Below are 23,193 nucleotides of genomic sequence, written 5' to 3'. Positions count from 1 at the left end.
TATTTGCAGTGATTTCTCAAGGCTGACGTGCTCGTGATTCGGCCACAGTTTAAACAACATGACTTGAATGCAGCATAATGTTGAAAGTGCAGCTGAGGCTGATGGGAATGTTTTTAATTTTTTTTAATGGGCAGGTAAAAATTGTTTTAAAATTGAGTTAGAATTTGAAATATTGCTTTATAACATTAGTTTGTTTATATTCCAGAGATTTAATCTGTAAGGAGGGGCCACAGACATGAGGCAGAGGTACTGTGTGAGGTGAGAGACAGGTGCATACAGGAAGTTACTTATCAATATGATCAGCATTTGCAGCAGCAGCAGTGATGGTGAATCATAACTCAGTCAAATCTGAACACACAGACATGATACACATATTTTTGGAGACGGTTTGACTATTGCTGTCTGAGTACATCATTATCTCTCATGTCCATCGCAGATAAATATCTCTAAACCCGCTTAGAAGTCATAGATTTTAAAAAAGCTCCTTACAGCTGCAGAACTTCATTGAAAATCCTCCTGTTTTTAAGTTTTCTTCAGTATCACAGTTAAACAGTGACAGCTGTCTGTGCAGCCAGTGTTACATAACAAACAGGAAGTGCTAATAGTGAATTCGTCATACTTAATTGGCCAGGATTAAAAAAATAAAGGTTTAAATGTGTTGTAACGCGCAGAGTAACGCATCATACATGATCCTGGGGGGACCATGATAAGTTCTAGTTGGGGCCCCTAAAAGCTGAGGTCCGGCCCTGCTCCCTTCCTCCCGTCGCTGCCTGCTGTTGTAAAATATTTCCGAGGAAAAGGGGCAGGACGACCCCGACAGCCAGCGGTGCAGCCATAACATCTGCTCAGTGTTTGCGCTCGTGTTGTAACGCGCTTGTGTCGGTGTAATGCAGCGGAACAGGGTAAATACAGATTGCGTAAGTTTGTCGGCGGATCAGTAGCGTGTCCACCGGTGCGACAGCCCGTCAGAGCTCCGGAGCAGAGGCGGGAATGGAGCGGGGAGAAGGGGACCAGAATGAGAGCTCCTCGTCCCAACAAAACACAATGTGGAAACAGTTTCAAGCCAAAGCCAAACCGCTGCTCAGCCCCAAGCTGGGCTCCCGAGACCCGGAGGACAAGAAGGAGCGAGGCATGTGGATGTTCAAGAAGATGAAACGGAAGGAGACCGTCGCCCTGGACCGGGTGATCTCCTCCTCTCAGCCCGACCTGCTCTTCTCTCAGGTGGATGTGGAGACGAAGGAGGCTCCGCTCTGCGGCAAAGCGGCGGGGAGCGGCTCCGGACTCGGCCGAGAGAAGCTGCAGTCCTCCTCCAAGCACAAGTCCGCCAGCCCGAATAAGCCCACGGTGGCTCAGCTGGTGCAGTCCCACCACAAGAGCTCCTCTCTGGGGTCTGCGTGTCTGGAGAGGCTGGCCGAGCCTCCAGCCAGCGGCGGCAGCAGCGGCGGCAGCAGCGGCGGAGGCGAAGGCGGCAGCAGCGGGGGCGAAGCGGCAACAGCTGCCGCAGCAGCAGAAACACAACTGGAGGGCAAAGATGAGCAGCAGGTGAGATCCTGCCGGACCAATATGGTGGTTACGTCTTTGAATATAAGAGCTGTCTGCAGTGAAGTGTCTTTATTGACAAGTGGACACAGGTTAATGGTTGTTTAGACACTTTATGGCAAGTTCCTGTGGGGAGTGTTGCTGCAGACAGAGTGTGTATCCTGGGTAAAAACATGTGTCTTATACAGTCTGACATAAAGATAGATAGATAGATGGATGGATAGACAGTGTAAAGACAAATACATGCTGAAGTAATTGAGGAGTGTGTAAAAGTTTGGGCTCCACTGAGTCAGTCTTTAGTGACCCAAACATCTGCCAAAGTCTCATAAAACCACACTGTTTGTCGTTTACTGTGACTTAAAATAGAGAAAACCTCGCTGGAAACAGAAAACCTGACTATTGATCAGTGTGTGTATAGTTGAACAGTTTTACTGACATAAGAGAAATAATATGTTTTTCTCAGGTAGTTATATTAGAAAGGCTTTACCCAGAGTAAACAACTCGAAGCTTACTTTAAACATTGTAGGTTAGCTCTTGTTCATTTGCTTAGTCTAATAACACAGTGTTTCAGTGGGCTTTACAGCAGCAGTAGTTCTGACCCAGCCTGAGGTGTTTGTATACAAGGAAACAAAAACTGTTTGTACATAAAACAAAGGGGAGGAACAGGAGGAGGGGAGTGCAGCAGGAGCCACAGGTGGGAAATTAAAGGAAAGATTCAATCGTTTCTGCTCTGACCACAACTGGAATTAAAACAAGTCCAGTATTGATCTGAGTCAGTGTAATGTTTTAATGTTTTATTGGCCTTTACAACAGGTCAAATGAAAAGAGCAACAACTAAACTATTAGTTCGTTTGTCTAAGCATATGAGGGGCCAAGTAGGTGGGGGGAAGAAATCTAGTATTTAAGACACCAACGCAGAGATAAGCTTCCTTTAGGAAACGAGGGAATGGCCTGCACGTCCGGGAGATTATAAGAATGAAATTAGAGATACTGATGTTGATGAGTGTCTGATAGTTGTTGGGTAAAGATTCTCACTGTCTTCTTTTGAAATGCTGCAGATCCATTCTGTTGTGGCCTTTATGTGCAGTTCAAACACTGTGTTTTCCTTTGGTGGTGGTAGGAGGAGACAGGAGATAAAGTAGCATTCTTTACTGGGGGAACTCTGGTTTCCCTCTGGGACGTCAGCTGTTGTGTCTCTACCTGTACCGACCTGCACAGGTCACATATTAGACGTTGACGCTGACAGAGCTGCAAGATTTTGCATCTGAGCGCGGAGTCTGCTCTGTGACTCATGCATTAAACACCACTGTGCATGTGAATGATGTGAAACAGAAAATGAGACCTGTAAGTCATTATTCTACACACTGAACAGAGGCTATTGAACAGTGTGAACTGCTGTGAGCCGTCTCACACCTGTATTTATGAGCATGTCGTGTAATAGCTGTGTGATTGGTTATTGGAGACATGTCACACATTGAGTTTTCACTGTGCACAGAGGCTGATTGAGGGAAAACAAGCCGCATGAGTGATTCAAGGCTGATAGTAAATGTGATAAACGGTTGCAGATGAGGTTAGACTGTCACGGGCTATCTGTGTTTGTGTTGGTGTGTGTACAACTCAGAGTGTTAGCAGTACTGTTTCAGGGGATTTGGTCATTGCATGTTGAATTTTGCAGATTAGTATTTTTGTGATATTGCCATAAATTTTTAAGAAAGCTTTTGTGAAGGTATAAGGCTAGCTGTTTCTCCATGTCTCCACTCTTTATGCTAAGCTAAGTTGAGCTAACATCTCCAAAGCTCTATACTATTTGACCAGCACAAAAATTAGGATTTCAGAGAAGCAGCGCCACCATTAATGATAAATGATAATATTTAAAATCAATATGAGGCGGTCAATGTTGATATTGTGGTGGGAAAATAAATCAACGAATGGGAAACATTGGGCTGGACTAGACAGGAGAGCAGGGGACATATTTGCAGGTGCACTGGTGCTCCAAGTTATGAAATTATGTCGCAGTGTCTTTAAAATGGCCTTCGTTGGAGCCCTGTTCATTTATTAGTTAGCTAGAAAGAGAATAAGTGTATTTCTCAAAATGGCAAACTTTTACGTCAAAGGGGCTATTTATAAGTTTTCTCTGCCGCCGGACGTGGTTTCTTTCCGGGAGAGAAGACTCCCTCTGAACCGGTCGGGCTAGAGCTAGCTAGTTAGCGTGCTAACGTCAAAAGTGCAAAATAAGTGATAGAAATAGAAGCAAAAATATGATATGACATTAGTGTTGTGTCTCACTGCTGGAGACAACTCTTGGCTAGTTAAGGGGCGAAGTTTGGTGCTGAACTCTAAGCGTTTCTTCTTCTCCTAGACTGGTAAGTAGACAACTGCTACTGCTAACGTTAGCTATGTAGCGATAGCAGAATCTTCCAGAGCGCTGCAGCTATGACGCATGTTTGTTGGCCAACCCGGAAGTTAGCATCACCCTGGTTTACTCGACAGAGGGCTAACGGGGGTTTTTCATTGGGTTTTGGATTATTACAGAAAATAAACCAACAAAAAATTATAATACTGACACATTTTGTTGAGGAAGATACGCCTCACAAATGAACACAGCTATTATGATTTTTAAAGCCTAAATATAAGCAGAGGTCAAAAGCTAAAGGACGTTGACAACCTCTGTAGTCTCATTTAGCCACTTGTTAACAACTGCCTTTTTAAAGACGTAAAAGTCTTTAAAAAATCACAAGTGGGACATTTAGTGATGTATTTTATGTTGTAGAATAAAATGTTAAAATGTCTTGAGGTTGTGTTAAAATTACCAATTGACTTTTGGACTCATTTGCAGCACTCTATAACTCAATATATGCACAATAATTGTAGTATTATTATGGTTTAGTGAGACTTTAAGTTCTGTGTTTTAGGACAGTAGACTGGCCTTAAATCTGTCTGTGACCTTAAGAGACTGGTGTCCTCTCGTCTTGCCCTCTAGTACCCTCTGTCAGTCAGGCTTACTCCACTGGAGAAGGATTAAAGTCAAGCCAACCAGCACGGTTCCTCCTCCTCCTCCCTCCCACTCACCTGCTCCTTCTCCTTTCATTCAGCTTTAACACTGACAGCACCACACCTGCTCCGTCTCTGCTGCATCTGCTTTCTGTGGAGATACTCTCTGAGTTTACGGAAGTTTATTTTTCAGCTAATCTGGAATTTCCTCTGTAGTATCCTCAGTACCTCTCACCTCTGCTACGTCTCCCACATAGTTGCCCTATTTAAAAATAATCCCCACTCCCCTCTCTCCACCTTCCACCGCCTCACCTCATCTTTATTATCACTGCTGCGTCCTGCTCGACCCTGGATCTCTTTCTAAGCGAGGCCCCGGTGGCTGAGTCCCGTCTTGCGATTCGAGGGTTACTTCGCTGTGGCTCTTACGATGACTCCTTTTCCCTCGCCTCCACGTGTGGACGGCTGTTGTCGGTGAGCTCATCGTCATCATCACCCTGTGTTTCGTTTCTGTAGCTTTAGTAGAAGTGAGGAATCCTAAATTATTTCTTTTAGTAGCATTTATGATTCCGTTTATTTTTCTCTCAGCTTTGTATCAATGTCTTGTGCTTTTTGCAGTTAAGTACACTCAGTAGTAAAGACCCACTAGAAAAGAACTAATGATAGACTACAAGTAGGATTATTATAATTTCTAATTTTAGAGTTGAACTGAAACTAAACAAGTAACAGGATCAACAGAAAAAACTAGTTTGGTAGTTTGCATAAATATAATTTATGTGGGCTGGTAGTATGAGAATGACAGGAGGTTAAAGTTGATAAAGCTGAAATAAATGATTATTTTAATTATCATTTAATCCTCAGATTATTTTTTTCAATTAATGTATTCGTTGTTTGGTCTGTAAAACATCAGAAAACAGAGAAAAATGATGATTTTAAACTTTCTGTATTCGTCTAATTGTCCCAAAACCTAAATATATTCAGTTTACCACAATGTAAGACTGGAAAAAACTGACATAAACAATTAATCATTTATCAAAATACTTGCCAATTATTTCTCTTTTGATGAGTTAATTAGCTAATCTTTGTGGTCATGTGACTGTCATACCAAAAATAGAACTGGTTTCACATGATAAGATGTATGTATATAAGAGCTGGGGAGTGTATGCATGAGTAAAAGATGGATTAAATGTAATATACAGGACTAGTCTGACCTGATTTATGTGTATGGGTTTCCCTCCGGATCTCTTAGTTCTGATTAGGTCAACACTCATCACCCTCCTGTGTCAGAGCGGTGACCCAGACAGTGATCAGGGTCAGCCTCATGTAGATGTATAGTTCTGGGATTATGATGAGATAAATTTAGAAGCAGTATAACCAACATTTTTCAATTTATATTGAGTATCCACATTAGTCAGGTATTAAATCTGCTGGATTAAGCAAAACAGACATTTGTGTTTTATTATTTTAACAACGGATACAACTGTTTTTTGACATATTTGTGAGGTGGAAACAGCAACTAAACAGATGCAGATCAGGATGTTGAGCTGATTCTGGATCTGTTCCAGTCTGGGTCAGATGGTGTTGACAGTCGACTGATAAAATCATATAGCATGCGATATGTTGACACTCTAATCTGATCCAGTTGCTGCCATAATAAACAGCTTTAAGTGAAGTTACTTGAAGTCGGCTTCAGTTTCCTCTACGGTTGTGCACACGTCTCCGTCCAGGATGTCACCAAACCTCCGAGCTTTTTTCTTCTGTTTTTGGTCTTTTCAGGACAAATGTCTCTGTATTGAAACTGACTGCTGGAAACAGCCTTTATGTGGAGTTTGTCCTGCCTCTGTAGCTTCCAGTTGGTCTTCATGTTTGTCTCGGGCTTAAACATCAAGCCTCTGAGATGGTGTCCATGTCAACAGCTGACTGAGATAAACGTTTGCACATATTTTTAGATTTCCTTCCTTTCTTATTTGCAAAAAAAGAAATTTAAAACAAAAATGGAAGGAAGCAAGGCCGAGCAACTTTCACCAACAAAGTACCCACCTGCTGAGTCATCTGTAGCTCCTGTACGCCCAGCGCTGTGTTTATGTTGCATGATGGGAGGGAGGAGATCGAGCTAGATGTGTTTAAAAATATCACAATATCATAGTGCACATAGCTCTGCAAGAGGCGTGCGATGTTGTATCTTCAACAGGGAACAGTTTGAAGTCATCAGTGTTTGAGTCCATATGAGAGACTCTGTATGTTGCTGTCAGACTGATGTGTGCTGCCACGTCTGAAACAAACCACACACTTCCTGTCGGCGGCACGATCTTTGATCTGCTGGTTGCCTGAGTTTGCTCACCACATGTCCTTTCTGTGGGCTCATATTGTCTCTTATGTGAGTATTATTAAAGGCAGCACAACTTCACACGGTCACACTTCTACAGTCGTTTGTAGTAGTCGTGAAGAAAAGGTGTTAGATTGTGCTCACTCTGAAATACACAGTTTCTCTCGGCCTGTCGGGTGATCCCTCTGGCTTTTATTTACTGTATTGATCACTGGTGTCTGTATTGGCAGCAGTATTGATGTTAATGGACCCTTGAGGTTTGACCATCATGTTGTGGAGTGCTCTGCTGCTGACACGAGGGAGATAAATGTTACTCCTGTGTATTCAGCTCTCCTTAGTGGTTTCATTTGCTTATTTCAAGCCTCCCTCTCCAGGGTCAGTAATTTTCACTTGTCCCCAGTCGCGAGTGCTAGTTTGTCATTTAGATCACGGAGGGATCACCGAACAGGCACAGACACAAGGAGTCAAAGCCACTGTTTGTTATTCTTCTCATTAGAAAGTCAATTAAATGTCCACAAAAAGATGCAAAATGACAATTAAAGACCACAAAGAGATATACAACAACAACAAAGAGACAAGACTTGACCACACAGAGACACATGTCTGTGCACAAACCCCCATTTCCTCATAATCAGTCCATGAGCACTCAGAGTTAAAGGAGCGCTCTGCCCATTTTACAAACTAAGAACATGTCACTTGTCTTGGGGAATAAGTAATAGTAATAGTTGCAGGAAAGAAGGAGTATTTTGTATTTACCAGTGAACAGTTTCAGTCATTTTTCAAGCTGAAATGCTTCCAGATTCTGAAACGCGAGGATTTGCTGCTGACAGTAAATTACCTTCTACTAAGATGAAACTCGTAGCTGAGAGCTTTTAGCATCATTTACAAGCTGCTATAAATTTACATTTACTACACGTCTTTAATATTATTATTACTTAATGACTTACATTTATCCAGAACAAGAACTATTAAGCTTAAATGATTGATCTGATAATGATTATCTGGAGAATGTGTCGTGTGAAATGATCAGGTAGAGAGAAGAGGAACAGGAGCTTTAGAAACTCATTTCACTCCTGGTTGTGATGCAATGAGCTGCAGCCTGAATCCTCATAGACAAAAGACTAAGCTGCTGCATGTAAACACAAATACATACACAGTCCTAGAATAAATCTGCATCAGTATAGCTGATTGGATTCTATGTGAGCTGGTGCTATTCTCAGCTCGGTTCTCTGCTTCCTGATTTACTGTCACAAGACAGTTAATCTCTCTCTAAGCAGCTTGTTAAATCAGGCAGCCTGGTTACTCCCATAATGTAAAGTCCCTGACTCAGCTGTTGGACCGGGGTTTGTGGCAGTTTTTGGCTGCTGCACTCTTCTGTTTCCCCCCACATTCATTAATTCCCGCCAGGGTGATTAGATGTAGTGTGAGTTAAGACAGGTTGGGGCGGTGCCACGATGACGCTGTAAAATCTACATCAGCCGTTATCATGAGAGGCACAGAGAGACCTCAGGAGCTGCCTCACACTCTCTGATGTGAACGTACACTGCTAGTGTCTGCTATCTTTAGCTCTGAGGCTGAAAATATTTGCAGAGTGGAGTGTATTGTTAAAACTCTGTGGCCACAAGTCAGCTTATTACAGCCGTGAGAACAAGAAAACTTAACACCACATGTTTCTTTTATTTATCTTTCTCATAACTGACTTCTAAAACCGGCGACCAAGGATTTATTTCCTGTAGAATCGCAGAGAATTCATACGTGGCCTATAAGCAAACTAAAGAATAAATGACATCCCACACAGCTAGACAGAGACTGTCAGCAGCAGGAGGTTCAGCTAAGTGCAGCACATCCTACAGTAAGAGAGTGCGAGCACGGACAGGACAGAGTGAAAGTCTGCTCTCTGATTCATCTGTTTGTGCCGACGACACATCAGCCTGATTCGAGCAGACAGCTGCCAGCAGCAGGGACAGGCTGAGTAAAGTAGAATCTACGCTCTGTTGTCTCATGGTCCACAGCGAGAGATTATATCTCCTCTGCAAACACAGAGTCTGCAGAGACACTATGCTTCTTGCAGATACGATCTCTAGATTGGGTCTAGTACAGGCTCATCAGTTGCGTGAGATGATGTTACACTTAACTGCATGCAGTGCAAACACCAATCTGTTCCATGTTGTTTGAGCGACATGGTCAAAACCACTTGTTAACGCACAAACACCGATGTGACTGTAAAATGTTCGTACTGGTCAACGGTGCTGCTGCTGCCTCTGGCCATCCACCCCACCTCATCCTAATGAGCAATAAGTCACTCATAAAATGAAAACAAAGTCACACTTCTGAATGTGTCACGTGGAGGTGGAAGGATGGTGCACTGAAGTTGTTTCCTGTGTGCAGATTGAAGAGAATGGGCTGTTAGCATGTTAGCATTTAGCTCAAGGCTCTTTTTATGTGCACGTTGTAATTTTACATTTCACTCATCATGCAGCTCTGACCACTATGCACAATTTAAAGAATCGATACTGAATCATTCCAAAAAGTTTGAGAACCCCTGAATTAGACAACAGTCAAAACAGCTTTATAAGGTGATCAGTGTTGTGACCTGGTACATCTCATCCTCTGACACCTGCAGCCCGTTATCTCCTTATTTATCATCACGTCTGAACTGGACTTACCCCACTTGTCACATCCTCCACTGCATAACAATACGATACAACCTCCACACAGTCAGACAGACACACTCAGCCTCCTCATGCTGCTGCACAGGAGGGTCTCACTTATTTTTCAGTCGCTGCTTGTGGAATTTCCGCAGATTGCAAAATTCCCGAGCAGGACTTGGCACACTTCAAAAGCCTCAGGAAACTGTGTCTGTGTTTCATAATGTGTGTAACTGATTTCTGTTGTGTCAGGCCGCTCTGAGAGAAGCTGATGTGATGCCTGGGACTCGTCTGTTTACAGTGTTTGACAGGAAAATATTGGATGAGAAAAAGAGTTCAGACTTGTCTCCAGCTGTCGGAGCTGTAACTCCCACAGCCGGCTGAGTCCTCTGTTCATATCCCACAGAGTGCCGTCCTCATGTACTATCAGGTTATAGAAGTATTGATCAGAGTGTCTCTGTAAATGGTGTGTGTTGACAGGATGCTGCAGCCCCAGCAGAGCAGTTCTGCTTTAAGAGTGATGAATGGTGAGATTGACGTTTGATTAACGCTGACGCTTACATACATTTTTTAATGGCGAGGCAGAATCACATTTTTCAAACTTAAATCCATCATGTTTCACTTTATCCATCAGACTCACCTCTTTTTTTTCTCTTGAACCTCCTTGTTACCATGTTAATGAAATTGTGACTGAGACGTTACAGAGTTTCCTAAATGCAGTCATGTGTAGTTGATGTCGAGACAAGTGCCAAGAAAACAAAACCACTTCAGAAACTGAAACATGGATCCTCTTTTGCATCTGAAACAGGTAATGAATCAGTGTTAGGTCGTATTATGCTGCAGTGTGTGTCTGTTCAGTTTCTGCATTGCTACAGCAGAAGTGTTGTTGCTGCAGTGAAAGCAAGGGTTGTACAGTGGAAAAAAATATCAGCTCAACAACACTCTGGTTGGATGGGAGGAAGCTACTCTCGTGTAATTTCCTGTCAGTGGTCACCCCTGGGACGGGTTACCAAGCTGAATTAGACACTTCAGTCAGAGCGAGCGTGGATGCAAATACGCCTGAGGTAGTGACGGCTCCGCTTCAGAGACGGATTTAAACCACTTTTATTACTTTTAAAATGTCGGTGAGTTTACTTTGAGCGTGTGGCTTCAGCGGCGTTGGAGTGACTGATCTCAGAATGTGTTGTTTGTGATGAATGCATCCATTTTTTTATTCCCCCACAGGGTATGGCTCCTCCGTGCTCCTCAGGGGTCTCTCCTGAGCGAGCCATCTCCAGCTCGGGGATGTACAAGCTGGAGATTGAACTCAAGAGAGGCAACAACCTGGCTGTACGAGACAGAGGAGGTACGGCTACATCTCGTCTGTCTGTTATTTTTCTTTTCTGTTTTCTTGCTTTTCTGGGTTTTTATGCGACAGCTTCATTTGTCTTCTTCAGGCAGCAGTGATCCGTATGTCAAGTTCAAACTCGGCGGTAAAGAGGTGTTCAGGAGCAAAACCATCCACAAAAACCTCAACCCAGTGTGGGAGGAGAAGACCACGTTAATAGTTGATACTCTGAGTGAACCTCTGTATGTTAAGGTAAAGGCTTGGACACACACAAAGCTTTTCCATTTACATTCTTAATGAATGTAAATCTCAGAGGAGATTTTTTTGTTGCTCCTCTGCAGGTGTTTGACTACGACTTTGGCCTTCATGACGACTTCATGGGATCTGCTTACCTCTACTTGGAGTCTCTGGAGCAGCAGAGGTATGTCACCCTAAAGAATATCCATGCCACCATTTGTTATCATCTTTGTGTCCCTCCTCAGATTCATTTTTCTTTTGCAAACAAAACTACCTTTTCACTTCCATTATGCTGCTGTGGTCAGCCTACAAATCTGTGCACTGTTGTAAAGCCATTTTTTGAGGCTGTAGTGTGTTTTACTGATCTGCCCTCTGTTGTAAAGTGTGGGCACCCTGCCTACATATTTCTGGGGCTGTTGTTCACTGTGGTTTTGTGGGCCCTCGGGCTGCACCATCTCATATTACCACTTTTGGAGCAGTAGTATGAAAACACAACACAGGACATACGTGTGGAGTTATGTTTCAGGTGACAGACCCGGAGTCTCTGGTGGTAAACTTCACAGTAATTTTCTGGCTCAGTCAAGAAATAGTTCCAGCATGTAAAACCACAACATCAAGTAAAAGAGACACAGGGTGTTTATCAGTGAGCTTCAGAGGTGCAGGTAGGTGCAGTTTTAATCAGCCGATACCAGCAGCATGACTTCATGTCTGCCCAGTTCACCACTTTGGTTCAGACTAAAATATCTCAACAACTAGCAGATGGATTACTGTGACATTTTATGCAGATGTTCATGTTCCCCAGAGGTTGAATCCTACACACTTTGGTGTTCCTCTGACTTTTCATCCGGCGCCATCATCAGGTCAAAATTTCAACTTGTACAGCACTTTGGTTTCTGAACGAGCACCTGCAAAACTAATGATTCTTCCATCAGCCTCAGCTGTTCTTTGCCATCAGTGCCAATCATCATGCTAACACGCCAAACTAAGATGGACATGTTAACGTCATGTCTTCACAATATTAGCATGTCACATGGCTGCAGACGCTTATTTACCTTTGAACAGAGCCAGGCTAGCTGTTTCCCCCTGTTTCCTGCCTCTATGCTAAGCTAAGCTAAGCTAAGTGAAGCTAAGCTAACTGTCCCATGGTTCTTCCTCCATACTGAACATACTGACATCAGAGAGCTGTAAATCTTCTCATCTAACTCTCACCAAGAATGCAAATAAGCAGACTTTCCGAATCATCATCAATCACACCTGTGTGTTTCAGGATGATACCTGTAACTCTGGTGCTGAAGGACCCACAGCACCCTGATCAGGACCTGGGCTCCCTGGAGCTCGCCGTCACCCTGACGCCTAAAGACAGTCCCATAGAAGAACGACGAGACTCCACGGTAAGAGTACTGGTGTTTACGTCTCTGATGATTATCAGAAAACTTTCTCAGTTAATTTTCTATGAGTTTATCAGCTGATTAATCAACTGTTTCAGCTCTTAATGTACATACTGTTGGTTAATCTGAGGTTAATCTTAAGGTCAATCAATGTAATAAACACACACAGGGCAGAAAAGAGATCAGCAAACAAACAAGCAAACAAAAAAACAAGCAAACACACATGTGATCGGTTCACAATAATTAATACATGCTTGTTATTTTACCTGGTTTGCTGTATTTTCTGGAATTTTCCAGAGGAATGATGAAGCTCACATCTGATCTCACTTTCCCATTCAGGAAAATTAACCTTCATTCAAGTAGTAGTAACCAGCTGTAACTGTATATTTGACTCCAGTTATGTGACCGTTAATACTGTAATCAGGGGATCAGCTTCGTCTAGTGTTAAAAACAGAGAGAGATGAACGCTCTGATCACATCTATATTAAGATAGATTTTAGCTCATTTAATATATGAAGATTTTCATATGTTTTATATGTAAAATCTTAATTTGTAAAGTGACCAGTAAAGCTGTCAAATAAATGTATATACATGTAGTACGCACCAGTGCCTCTAATTTACTTTCATAAGTACCGTACACAACAAACACATGTCTGTTGGGATGTCAGTGTTTTCAGGCAGTGATGATGATCTCTGTGTTTCCTGCAGCAGGGCGAGGTAAAGATGTATCGCTGGAAGCCTTATGTGAATAAAGTGAGTGTAGCGGTGATTAGGCTCTTCCCATAGCGTCGCCCTGACTGACCCTCTCCTACTCTGCCTCTTAGTGTAGTGAGGAGCTTTTTCCTCAGAGAGTGAATTAGCTCCTGTGAACAGTGTCGGCTGCAGTATATTCAGACAGAATAGAGACTGATTGTCGCTCAATCCGTGTAGGTTTATTTGCACTAATGGAGAGAAAAAGCAAATTGAGTCGTCTCGAGAGCAGCTGCCTAACAAAGATATATCTCAATATTTGATAACCTGCCGTGGGTGGTGGTGATCGAGACTCCTGGAGGGAGTTTACAGACACAGACCTGCAACATTGAGCATCTATATACAATAACCTGTCCTTGAAAATATGTATTTTAATATGTATTTTTCTTTATTTTTGCCAAATCCAACTTATAACAGGCCGATTTAATCGGATGCATCTATGTCCTGTTTCCCTGTGCAGTGCCTCTCCAGACCAGCTCAGAGTTTCACAGTAAACTCAGCTGTAACTGCACTCATTTCCCACTTCCACAGTTTATAGTCATCTAATGGGCAGAGTCTGCTTTATCAGGCCTCTGTTCACACAGTGATAGGATCATTATCTTTACAGCCTTTAATGTTCAGTTTTAGTTACTGTTTTCAGTTTGCAGCTCTTATGAATAAAATAAAGATGAACATGAATTATAGAAACTGTTGCAACATTTTCTGCTCACTGCTGATCTCAGTGTGGCAAAAAAAAGACAAAAACTAAAAGAAATTCATCCTGTTTTTACATTTGTGTTTTTATTTTTACAGTTGTAGACGATTTGAACTGATGTGAGACAGTAAAAAATATGTTTTTAAAGTAAAAACCTAATGGTGCAGTTTAAAGCACTTTTATAAAATTGGGAAGTTTAGAAAAGAGTTTTAAATAAAGGTCACGATCAAATCAGCAGAAGCAGAGATATTCAGACTTTTAACCTCGAACAAAGTTCGTCCTACATTTCCCATAATGCAACTCACCAGCATCTTTTGTTAAACTTCTACTAAGTGCAGAGCTGTGATCAGAGATGATATCTGCATATCTCCAGTTCCTCTGTTTCAGCTCTGTGTTTGGTCTCCTCCTCCTCCTGAGGGAAATCTCTGGCTCTTCAGCTGCTAAATGCTGCTCTGTGTTCACCAGCTGCTCTCTGACTGAGCTGAAACTCAATTCATACTTTGTTATTATAAAAATATTGGATCATATTTGCTGTAAACATGAAGTATTTATGATTTTTATTTGTTGTAATCTCGTTGTTGTCTCTGTTCAGTTACACTCAGTATATCTTTGATGAGTATTAGAGTGTGAGGACGGTTTCCAAATGTATCCTCAGCACTAAGATATTAAACACAGCCACAGTCTCGTTCATGTTTTATTCAGAATATAAATTAATCATGGGCCGAGTCTTCGTCTGTGCTGCAGCTCCAGTCTGAGAGGGAGAGAGAGATAAACAATGAGAAGCAGAGATGGAGGGAGGTAGAGGAGAGGAATGAAGATGTAAGAAAGTCAACAACAAAAACAACAACAGAGAGGCAGATACAGGAGAGTGAACACATGAAGATGGAGAGCTCGGGCTCATTAAAGTCCCATTAAAGCTAATGAGCACAGACCAGTGAGGCTGGAATAATGAATATTCAGTGCTGCTGGAGAGGATTTTTCACTGTTAGAATCTATTTTCAGAAGCTTTATTCACGGAGCTTAATTGAAGCACTGCACCTCCTCTTCATCACTCGTCTAAGCGCCTTGTAGTTAGACGTAAACCCGCCCTGTAGCCCCCCCTAGTGGCTTAAAAAACAACAGCGTTTCATTTCAAAGAAAGAGGGTTTCGAGTGTTTTCTTGTGTCCGTGTTAAAACCACAGATGTTGCAGCCCTTTAGTTGAACCATTAGTGTTTTCCCGTCCTGTAGGAGTCAGATGGAATAATGTATTTTAATGTATATTCAGACTATGCTGCTCCGGAGGTCCTGGAAACGATCCACTAAGGTAAATAGTCATCATCATCATCATCGTTGTCTGTGTGTGCAGCTGAAGTTTTTCAGTCACTGTCCCGACACCTTCATGTTGATCACGTTTCTGTCACAGTTTTATTTATCGTGTTTATGATTTTAGATCTTCATCTGAACGTTTTCGTCTCGTGTTTCTCGTAGGTTTTTGTTTTTTATGGTGTATTTATTCAAATAGACATCAAACATGTGGTGTGTTAAGATCTGTAAGTGTTGGTTGTTGCTGTCATTCCCATCCACTGCCTTTAACCAGGACCCTGTTCTTCAACCTCTGAACAATCCAGGCTAACATGACGTTATCAGGCTAAAATGAACCTGTTAACTTCTTCAAACGCAGCTGGAGGGCTGATTTACTGATGTGAAATGAAGATAATACTCTATATTTTCTTATGGATATTTATATATATATATATCCAGTTAATATTTTGGCTCAGTCGTCTGTAGACCACGAGGTGCTGTTGAAACTCTGGGAAGAGGATTTAGATTTTTCTTTGTCATGCTACTGCTACAGATTATCATTATCACAGTGATTGTTTTCTGGTTTGTTAGCCTGATAACATTTTAAAACTCTTACATATAAAGATTTACATTTAAAATAACAGTAATTAGATTAGTTCTTCACATGATTTTAAACAGGAGTCATTTAATGATAAATTTAAAGCTGAGAACTGAAATAAAATCATCACCATCAACATGTGAAGAGCAGGGTCCTGTTTCCTGTCATGTGATATATAAAACTGAGTGTGTGTGTGTGTGTGTGTGTGTGTGTGTGTGTGTGTGCGTGTGTGTGCGTGCGGACCAGCAGCAGCAGTCAGTGCGTCTCTCAGAGCTGCATCGGAAGTCGCAGCTGTGGCGAGGGATCGTCAGCATTGCGCTGATCGAAGGTCGGAACCTGATTCCCATGGACCCCAACGGTCTGAGCGACCCCTACGTCAAGTTCAGACTCGGACACCAGAAGTACAGAAGCAAGGTTCGTCAGCCCGACCTCTGACCTCTGACCTCTGACCTCTGATATATCGTAGTGATAATCTGGTTGCTGCTGTGTGTTTGCAGACGGTGCCAAAGACCCTGAGTCCACAGTGGAGGGAGCAGTTTGACCTGCATCTGTACGAGGAGACAGGAGGAGTGTTGGAGATCACAGTGTGGGACAGAGACACCGGGAGGAGAGACGACTTCATCGGACGGTCAGTCTGTCAGCCTGAGCTATACGACGTCCAAACGAGAAATATTAACAGTCACAGACAGAAACAGAGACAGAAGATTTCAAACTAATATTTAAGTTTCAGCCCCAGGAACTTTCCAGAGAACTAGAGCTTCTCCTCACATTCCTAAACCTTCTAAAGTCAGATTACAGCTGTTTCCTGAGCTCAGTGTGTGTCCTGTGTTTGTCGTCCAGCTGCCAGTTGGACCTCTCCACTCTGGCTAAAGAACACACCCATCACCTCGATCTGCCGCTGGAGGAGTCCCGGGGTCACGTGGTGCTCCTGGTCACGCTGACCGCCTCGTCCCACGTCTCCATCGCCGACCTGTCGGTCACGCCGCTGGACGACCCGCAGGAGCGCAGGGAGATACTCAAACGATACGTAAGCAGCAGTGTGGTGACTCTGGAGTGATTAATGAAACACGGGTCGGTTCAGGTGGAATATCTGAAGTCTTTCCTTCTCCAGGGTGTGTTGAAGTCGTTCTCTAACCTCAAAGACGTGGGCATCGTGCAGGTGAAGGTGATGAGAGCAGAGGGACTCATGGCTGCAGACGTAACTGGTAATAAAACAAATCTTTATTCCTTCCTCTTGCTTGTAACATACTTTGTTTTTAGTGTTATTCCCATGAACCTCACTGTCTCCTCAGGTAAGAGCGATCCATTCTGTGTGCTGGAGCTGAATAACGACAGACTGCAAACACATACAGTTTACAAGAACCTCAATCCAGAGTGGAACAAAGTCTTCACCTTGTGAGTCACCATCGGTCCACAATCATCTGTTTTCTGTGTTTTATTAACCTGTTACCAAACACTCTTTGTGTTTCGTCCACAAACCTTGAAATAATGCACCTAAAAAATCTGAGATACTGAACCAACGTTCCAACAGACACAAACATGGTAGAGATGCATGTTTGTTTTTGACTTTTTTTGTTTCTCCTATATATTTTTTGGCATAAAAAGGAAATATAACTGCTGCAGTGATACTAAACGCCTTCACACCTTCTCTCATCACATCAATAAACCTCCTCTTTAGCCGCCCTCTTCTCCTCCTGCCTCAGCATCCTTCTCCAAATATATCCACCCTCTCTCCTCCGCACACTGTCTCAGTCCCGCCTCTCTTCATCTCTGAACAGACCAGCCTGAGCTGCCTCTGTCTCTAATATACTCTTCCTGTGTTTTTTTACACAAGCTAAGCTCAGGGAGAATGACACTGAGTCAGTGGAGTGGCCCTTTAAGGCTCCATATTCAAATGATGGAGATCTCAGGGATAACACTTTGATTTTAAATGCAGCTGACGACTTAGAGAGTAAACAGAAAACACAAAGACAACACAGTATTCACAGCTTCTCTGCATCACTCTGAGCCTTTATTTATCTCCTCCTCACACTGTTTCTGTCTCTTTTCCTCAGTAATGTGAAAGACATCCACTCGGTGTTGGAGGTGACGGTGTTTGACGAGGACAGAGACCGGAGCGCCGACTTCCTGGGAAAAGTCGCCATCCCCTTGTTACATGTGAGTGTGTTCACGGACGCTGAAACCACAGGATATCTGAGCACGTCCCTGAACACCTGTTTTTAATTCTGTCAGATCCGTAACGGTGAGCAGAAGGCGTACACGTTAAAGAATAAGGAGCTGACGGGTCCGACCAAAGGATACATCTACCTGGAGATTGACGTCATTTACAACACGGTGAGAATCAGTCTGTTATGGGAGAGACAAAAAAAAGATCCTGTAAATCATTAAAATGAGTTGAATTATTTTTGAGATACCAACTCATTATTTTTACAAAGTTTCTGATTATAATGATTTTCAGGATCTTTTTTTTCATCACCTCGTCTTTGTTATTGATGAAGAACAGTGAACCTGGACGTCGTAAACAGCTGCTGCAGTGTAAACAAACAGCGCACACGTCCACATTAACACATAAACTCTGATTCTGTGACACCATGAAATAAACGATAGAGCACGATATGAAAAGTTTTTATTTCATCTTATCGCACAGCCCCAGTAACACAGTATTTTTACGTTGTTGTACTGCTACGTTTTCTGTTATCAGTCACATGATCTGCTCTAACAGTGTTTGTCTGTTCAGGTGAAAGCTGCTCTGAGAACTGTGGTTCCTGCAGAACAGAAATATATCGAAGAAGAACCAAAAGTCTCCAAACAGGTATGTTGTTATGTTTTTTATTAATGATGTTATGGTGATGAGATGAGTGATAGTTTAGAAACATTAACCACACTGCAGCTGTTTAATATGACACTAACATGTGTCTCTCTGTGTCTTTCAGTTGCTCCAGCAGAATTTTAACCGTGTGAAGCGATGCATCATGGTCCTGATCAGCTATGGGACGTACATCAACAGCTGCTTTGAATGGGAGTCAGCACAGAGGAGCATCATCTCCTTCGTGGTGAGAAAACGCACTCGTACACCCACACAACGTACATCCCAGATCCTGAGAGAGCCTCACCTCAGAATTAGTTCCTGTAATTATGAAATAATAAAGTCATGATTATGAGATATGGAACTCATAACTGTGAGATAAGGTCTGTGTTCTTGTGAGAATGCAGTTTGTGTTTCCGTATGAGGACGATGATAAACTAGAATCACCATCATGTGGTTACGAAATATGGTCACAGTCTCCTCGTCTGTTCTGGACTTATGGCCAGAAAAGTAGAACATGAAGTCACAGCGAACCTGACCTTTGACCTTTGGCCTTTGGCCACGGTCAACCTTAGAGAAAGTTAAGCTAAATGAGAAGCTCCTGGTGTCATGTTTTCCCTCCTCTCAGCTGTTTGTGGTGGTGGTGTGGAACTTCGAGCTCTACATGCTGCCGCTGGGGCTGTTGCTGCTGCTGGTCTGGAACTACTTCTTCTGCTCCAGCAGGGAAACAGCCGACATGGTGAGAAAACAAGGAGCTATGAACCTGTGTGTTTCTTTTACTCTGATTTAATTATTTTACTGCATTTTCATTATCGAGAACAAAGGAAGAGGCATGTTTCATTCCAGTGTTGTCCAGCAGAGGGCAGCAGAGACCTGCCAAAAAAATAAAAACAAAGACAGTCGACGCCAAAATGAAAATAATCAACTGTCCGAGTGGAACTATTGACATTACATTTGGACTGTATACAAAAATAGTTTTTAATTAAATCAAAAAATGTAATAAACATTGAAATATGTGTGTTTATTCCTCCTTCTTCTGCTGCAGTCGATGGAGGCCATGTTTGAATGGGAGGATGAAGAGGAGGATAAAGAGGACAAGGTAGCGTCGTACACTCATGTGTAATATTAAACTGTAATAAATGACAAAACACTGATGTTTCCTTTGTTGCTGTTCCAGGACTCAGAGCATAAGGGCTTCATGGATAAACTGTACGCCATCCAGGACGTGTTCATCAGTGTGCAGAGCGCTCTGGACGAGGTGGCGTCGTACGGAGAGAGGATAAAGAAGTGGGTGTCGCACCGCTGTGAACGAGAGGCCATTTTCCTCCATGATTGTGCATCTGCTGTAGTTTTCTTGTGTGTTCCGTTCTTGCAGCACGGTGAACTGGACAGTGCCTTTTCTCAGCTGGTTGTCGATCACTGCCTTATGTTTGGCCACGTTTCTTCTCTACCTCGTACCTCTTCGATACCTTGTGCTCGTGTGGGGTGAGTCCTGACCTCAGGCCAACAGCATTAAAACCAGGACAGAGGATAAAAACAATATGTCCTCACATGTTTTCTTTTTGTTTCTGCAGGTGTGAATAAATTCACCAAGAAGCTTCGTGATCCGTACATGATCGACAACAACGAGCTTCTTGACTTTCTGTCCAGAGTTCCCTCTGATGTTCAAGTGGTGGGTGACCTTAACCCCCTAACCTCTAATCCCCCCCACCCCGACCCTTCTTCCTTTTCATTGTAGGTGTTTTAGAGGGAACCTTTGGTGACATGTGTCTTATCTAACTCTTTAGTCGTCTGAAGGCATCGAGAACTTCCTCCTAACCCTGTGAGCATCAACAGGCAGAAAGAGAAAATAAAACTAGAGATAAACACAACATGATGAGGTGGTATATACAGAGGTAACAGTGCAAAAAGATAATAATATAAAGTGCAGAGTGAACAATGAGAGTGAGTTCTTGGTGTAGAGGTTTATTACACCTCAGCAGGAGTTATCATTTGACTGCCTGTTTTTTTTATCTGTTAGTTTTTAGTGATTTTGCTCACAGAATAAGATCAAGATTCATTTTGTTGTCCTACACTGTAGGAAATTTGCTGCGTCCACAAATTAAACATTCCACATACACAAAAGACAAAGTAGGACAGTGACAGGGAACAAAAACATGTCTAAAAACATAATAAGCAACATAATAATCAGTGCATAAATCAAAAACACAGATTAAAAACTTACATCTGTCAGAAAGACGCCATGACTGGAAAAATGGGTTGATAAAAAAGTTTTTTTGCAGTGATGCTTTATTTTGAGGGCTTTTATTCTGAAAAGTTCTGACCAAAGTTCAAAACATCCTGTTGCTGCTTTATAAACCTTCATGCAACTTATACGACTTGATTAATATTCACAGTGTTCAGTCCTGATCTGTCATCAGATTTCATCTGTGTTGCTTACCTGACTAACTGACTAACACACTAACTGTGTGTGTGTGTGTGTGTGTGTGTGTGTGTGCTGATGAACAGATGCAGTATCGTGAGCTGAAGGTCGACCCCGGACAAAGCCCCAACAAACGCAAGAGGACCAACCCGAGCTAGCTGCTCTGTCTGTGTAAACAGTGTAAACTATGTTATTTATATATTTCCTGTATATTTTGATGATTATGAAAAGTGCTGAGGTTTTTTTTGGTTTTGTTACCGTGGGAAAACACTGATTTATTTTCTAAATCTTGTAAAGAAAAGCTTCAGAGAACTCCTGTTTTTTAATCCCTTTTATTTCTTGTAACAACACGAAGTATAAACCTGAATTTACACGTGGTAATGATGTATGTTATGAATGTACATGTATGTTACAAACGGTCTGCATGTATGAAGGTGTTGCATGGAATCGTTGCATCTGATTTTTTATTATTTTTGTGTGTTTTTAACTGGATGTATCGTCAGTGTCGAACATTATTTTGAAGGTAGTGCTGCATGTTATTCCATGTATGACGGTTTAAACACGTAAATAACATGTCCACACTACGACTGTGCACGTTCAGGTTATGAAGTAAAATCAGCAGGAGTTCAGTCTGGGAAACAGTTTAAACCAAACGCTGTTAATTTCATGTTATTTTAGCAGTTAAAGGAGCATTCCGCTAATTTTTCTGTTCATCTTCATGTGATTACTCAAGTAGAGTTTTAAATTACTTGTACTTTATTGCAGTATTTCCTTTTTCTGCTACTTTGTACATTTCAGAGGCAATTTCAGATTCAGATTCATACAAAATACAATCAACAGATAAATGACGGTGCATTATTATCAGTTACAATGACACTTTATTGATCCACAGCAGTTTATAAATGATATACATTATTCTGAGACAGGCCATCTTCACGGTGAGTAGTTCTACTTTGATACTTTAACTGTATTTTTAAGTAACATTTTGAGTATTTCTACACTGTGATATCGCTACTTTTACTTAAGTAAATGACCTGAGTATTTCTTCCACCACTGCCCACAACAGACTATGCACATACAAAGCACAATGTGTTTAAAAAAAGGGACCATAGCTCATACAGGACATATGGTAATACACATTTTTCAACATTTACATCACGTCAGATCTAAGTGTTTATTAATGGAGGCTGCTGCATTAACAGATAATGAATGACAATACGGTTAAACACATTAGTAGCAATATTAGATATGTCTTCCAAGAGGAAATTTATAATTGTTGACATTAATAAACACTTAAAAATGTCCCAACATCTAATACACCTCCTCACTTTGTTTTCTGTGCTGAGGTTTGGTTAAATGTAGTTCTGACAAGGATTTCATTTAATTATGACACAGTGAATCATACGTAAAAGAGAAATATTATTTTAATTTTAATTTTGGCTTTTTAAATCTTGAGCGAACTGAGTTTATTTCACCTTTAATCTTTGCTTTTTTTGGCCTATTTCTTCTCTAATTTCCTGTTTCTTTGGGCCAGATGTTAGTGTGACATGTACAGAAGAGTTTTCTTCTCCAGTTTATTTCACATGTGGAAGGTTTTGGGATGTGATCTCCTGCATGTCTCTGTGTGTGTACGCCGTCATTTATACGTATCTTTGCATGACCGAACATGAATTATATGCAAGTGCATTTATGGATACTGAATGTGACGTTCATCTAATGCATCTGTTGTGTGTGTGTGAGAGAGAGAGATGTCCAGATCCACCTGAGCTCCAGGTAAAGAGAGAAGAAGAAGCTTTGTTACAGATCTTATATCCTGTTTACTCTTTATCACTCCTGTCATTTTGCACATCATCTGTTTACCTTGGGTATCTGCTGCTGTTGGATAATTACTGCGATTGTAATGAAGGACCAGCTGTAACGACTGTGTAGCATTTATCTGAGAAAATATATTTCTACACAGAAACACCTGATTCTCTGTGTTTGATATCATCAGGTTGTATTTTTTACTTGTTGGTTTCACAAAACAAGAAATTAGAACGGGCTTTGGGAATAATGAAAACATATTCACTGTTTTCTGACATTTTATGAGCCAGTCAATTGATTTGTAAATAAAATAATTGTTGGTTGCAGCCTTACAGTACTGCTATGCTAATAATAATAATATTCCTTGAAAAATGTTAAAACATG

General features: G+C 41.8%; 1 protein-coding gene across 4 annotated transcripts; it reads left to right on the top strand.

Moving 5' to 3' along the window:
* The first annotated feature begins 121 nt into the window (after positions 1–121).
* mctp1b (multiple C2 domains, transmembrane 1b) lies at positions 122–22,971 on the top strand. 4 transcript variants are annotated; one of them, XM_051072735.1, is made up of 21 exons: positions 122–1,542; positions 10,726–10,846; positions 10,938–11,080; positions 11,170–11,249; positions 12,333–12,456; positions 15,164–15,202; positions 16,028–16,192; positions 16,276–16,406; positions 16,619–16,805; positions 16,890–16,983; positions 17,071–17,173; positions 17,833–17,935; positions 18,011–18,112; positions 18,516–18,590; positions 18,712–18,831; positions 19,213–19,323; positions 19,630–19,683; positions 19,762–19,871; positions 19,960–20,069; positions 20,159–20,256; positions 21,093–22,971. In XM_051072735.1, exons 1-21 carry the CDS (start codon positions 991–993, stop codon positions 21,162–21,164), a joined length of 2,694 nt encoding a protein of 897 aa, XP_050928692.1. In that variant the 5' UTR covers positions 122–990; the 3' UTR covers positions 21,165–22,971. The 4 variants fall into 4 exon arrangements, with proteins under 4 accessions (XP_050928692.1, XP_018550088.1, XP_018550100.1 ...); XM_018694572.2 differs by having other exon boundaries at positions 16,025–16,192; XM_018694584.2 differs by lacking the exon at positions 15,164–15,202.
* Positions 22,972–23,193: the final 222 nt, after the last annotated feature.

The sequence above is a fragment of the Lates calcarifer genome, linkage group LG9, assembly GCF_001640805.2.
Source record: "Lates calcarifer isolate ASB-BC8 linkage group LG9, TLL_Latcal_v3, whole genome shotgun sequence".
NCBI lineage: Eukaryota > Metazoa > Chordata > Actinopteri > Centropomidae > Lates > Lates calcarifer.
Note: the sequence above shows the minus strand (reverse complement) of the source record. Positions and strands in the feature narration are given on the sequence as shown.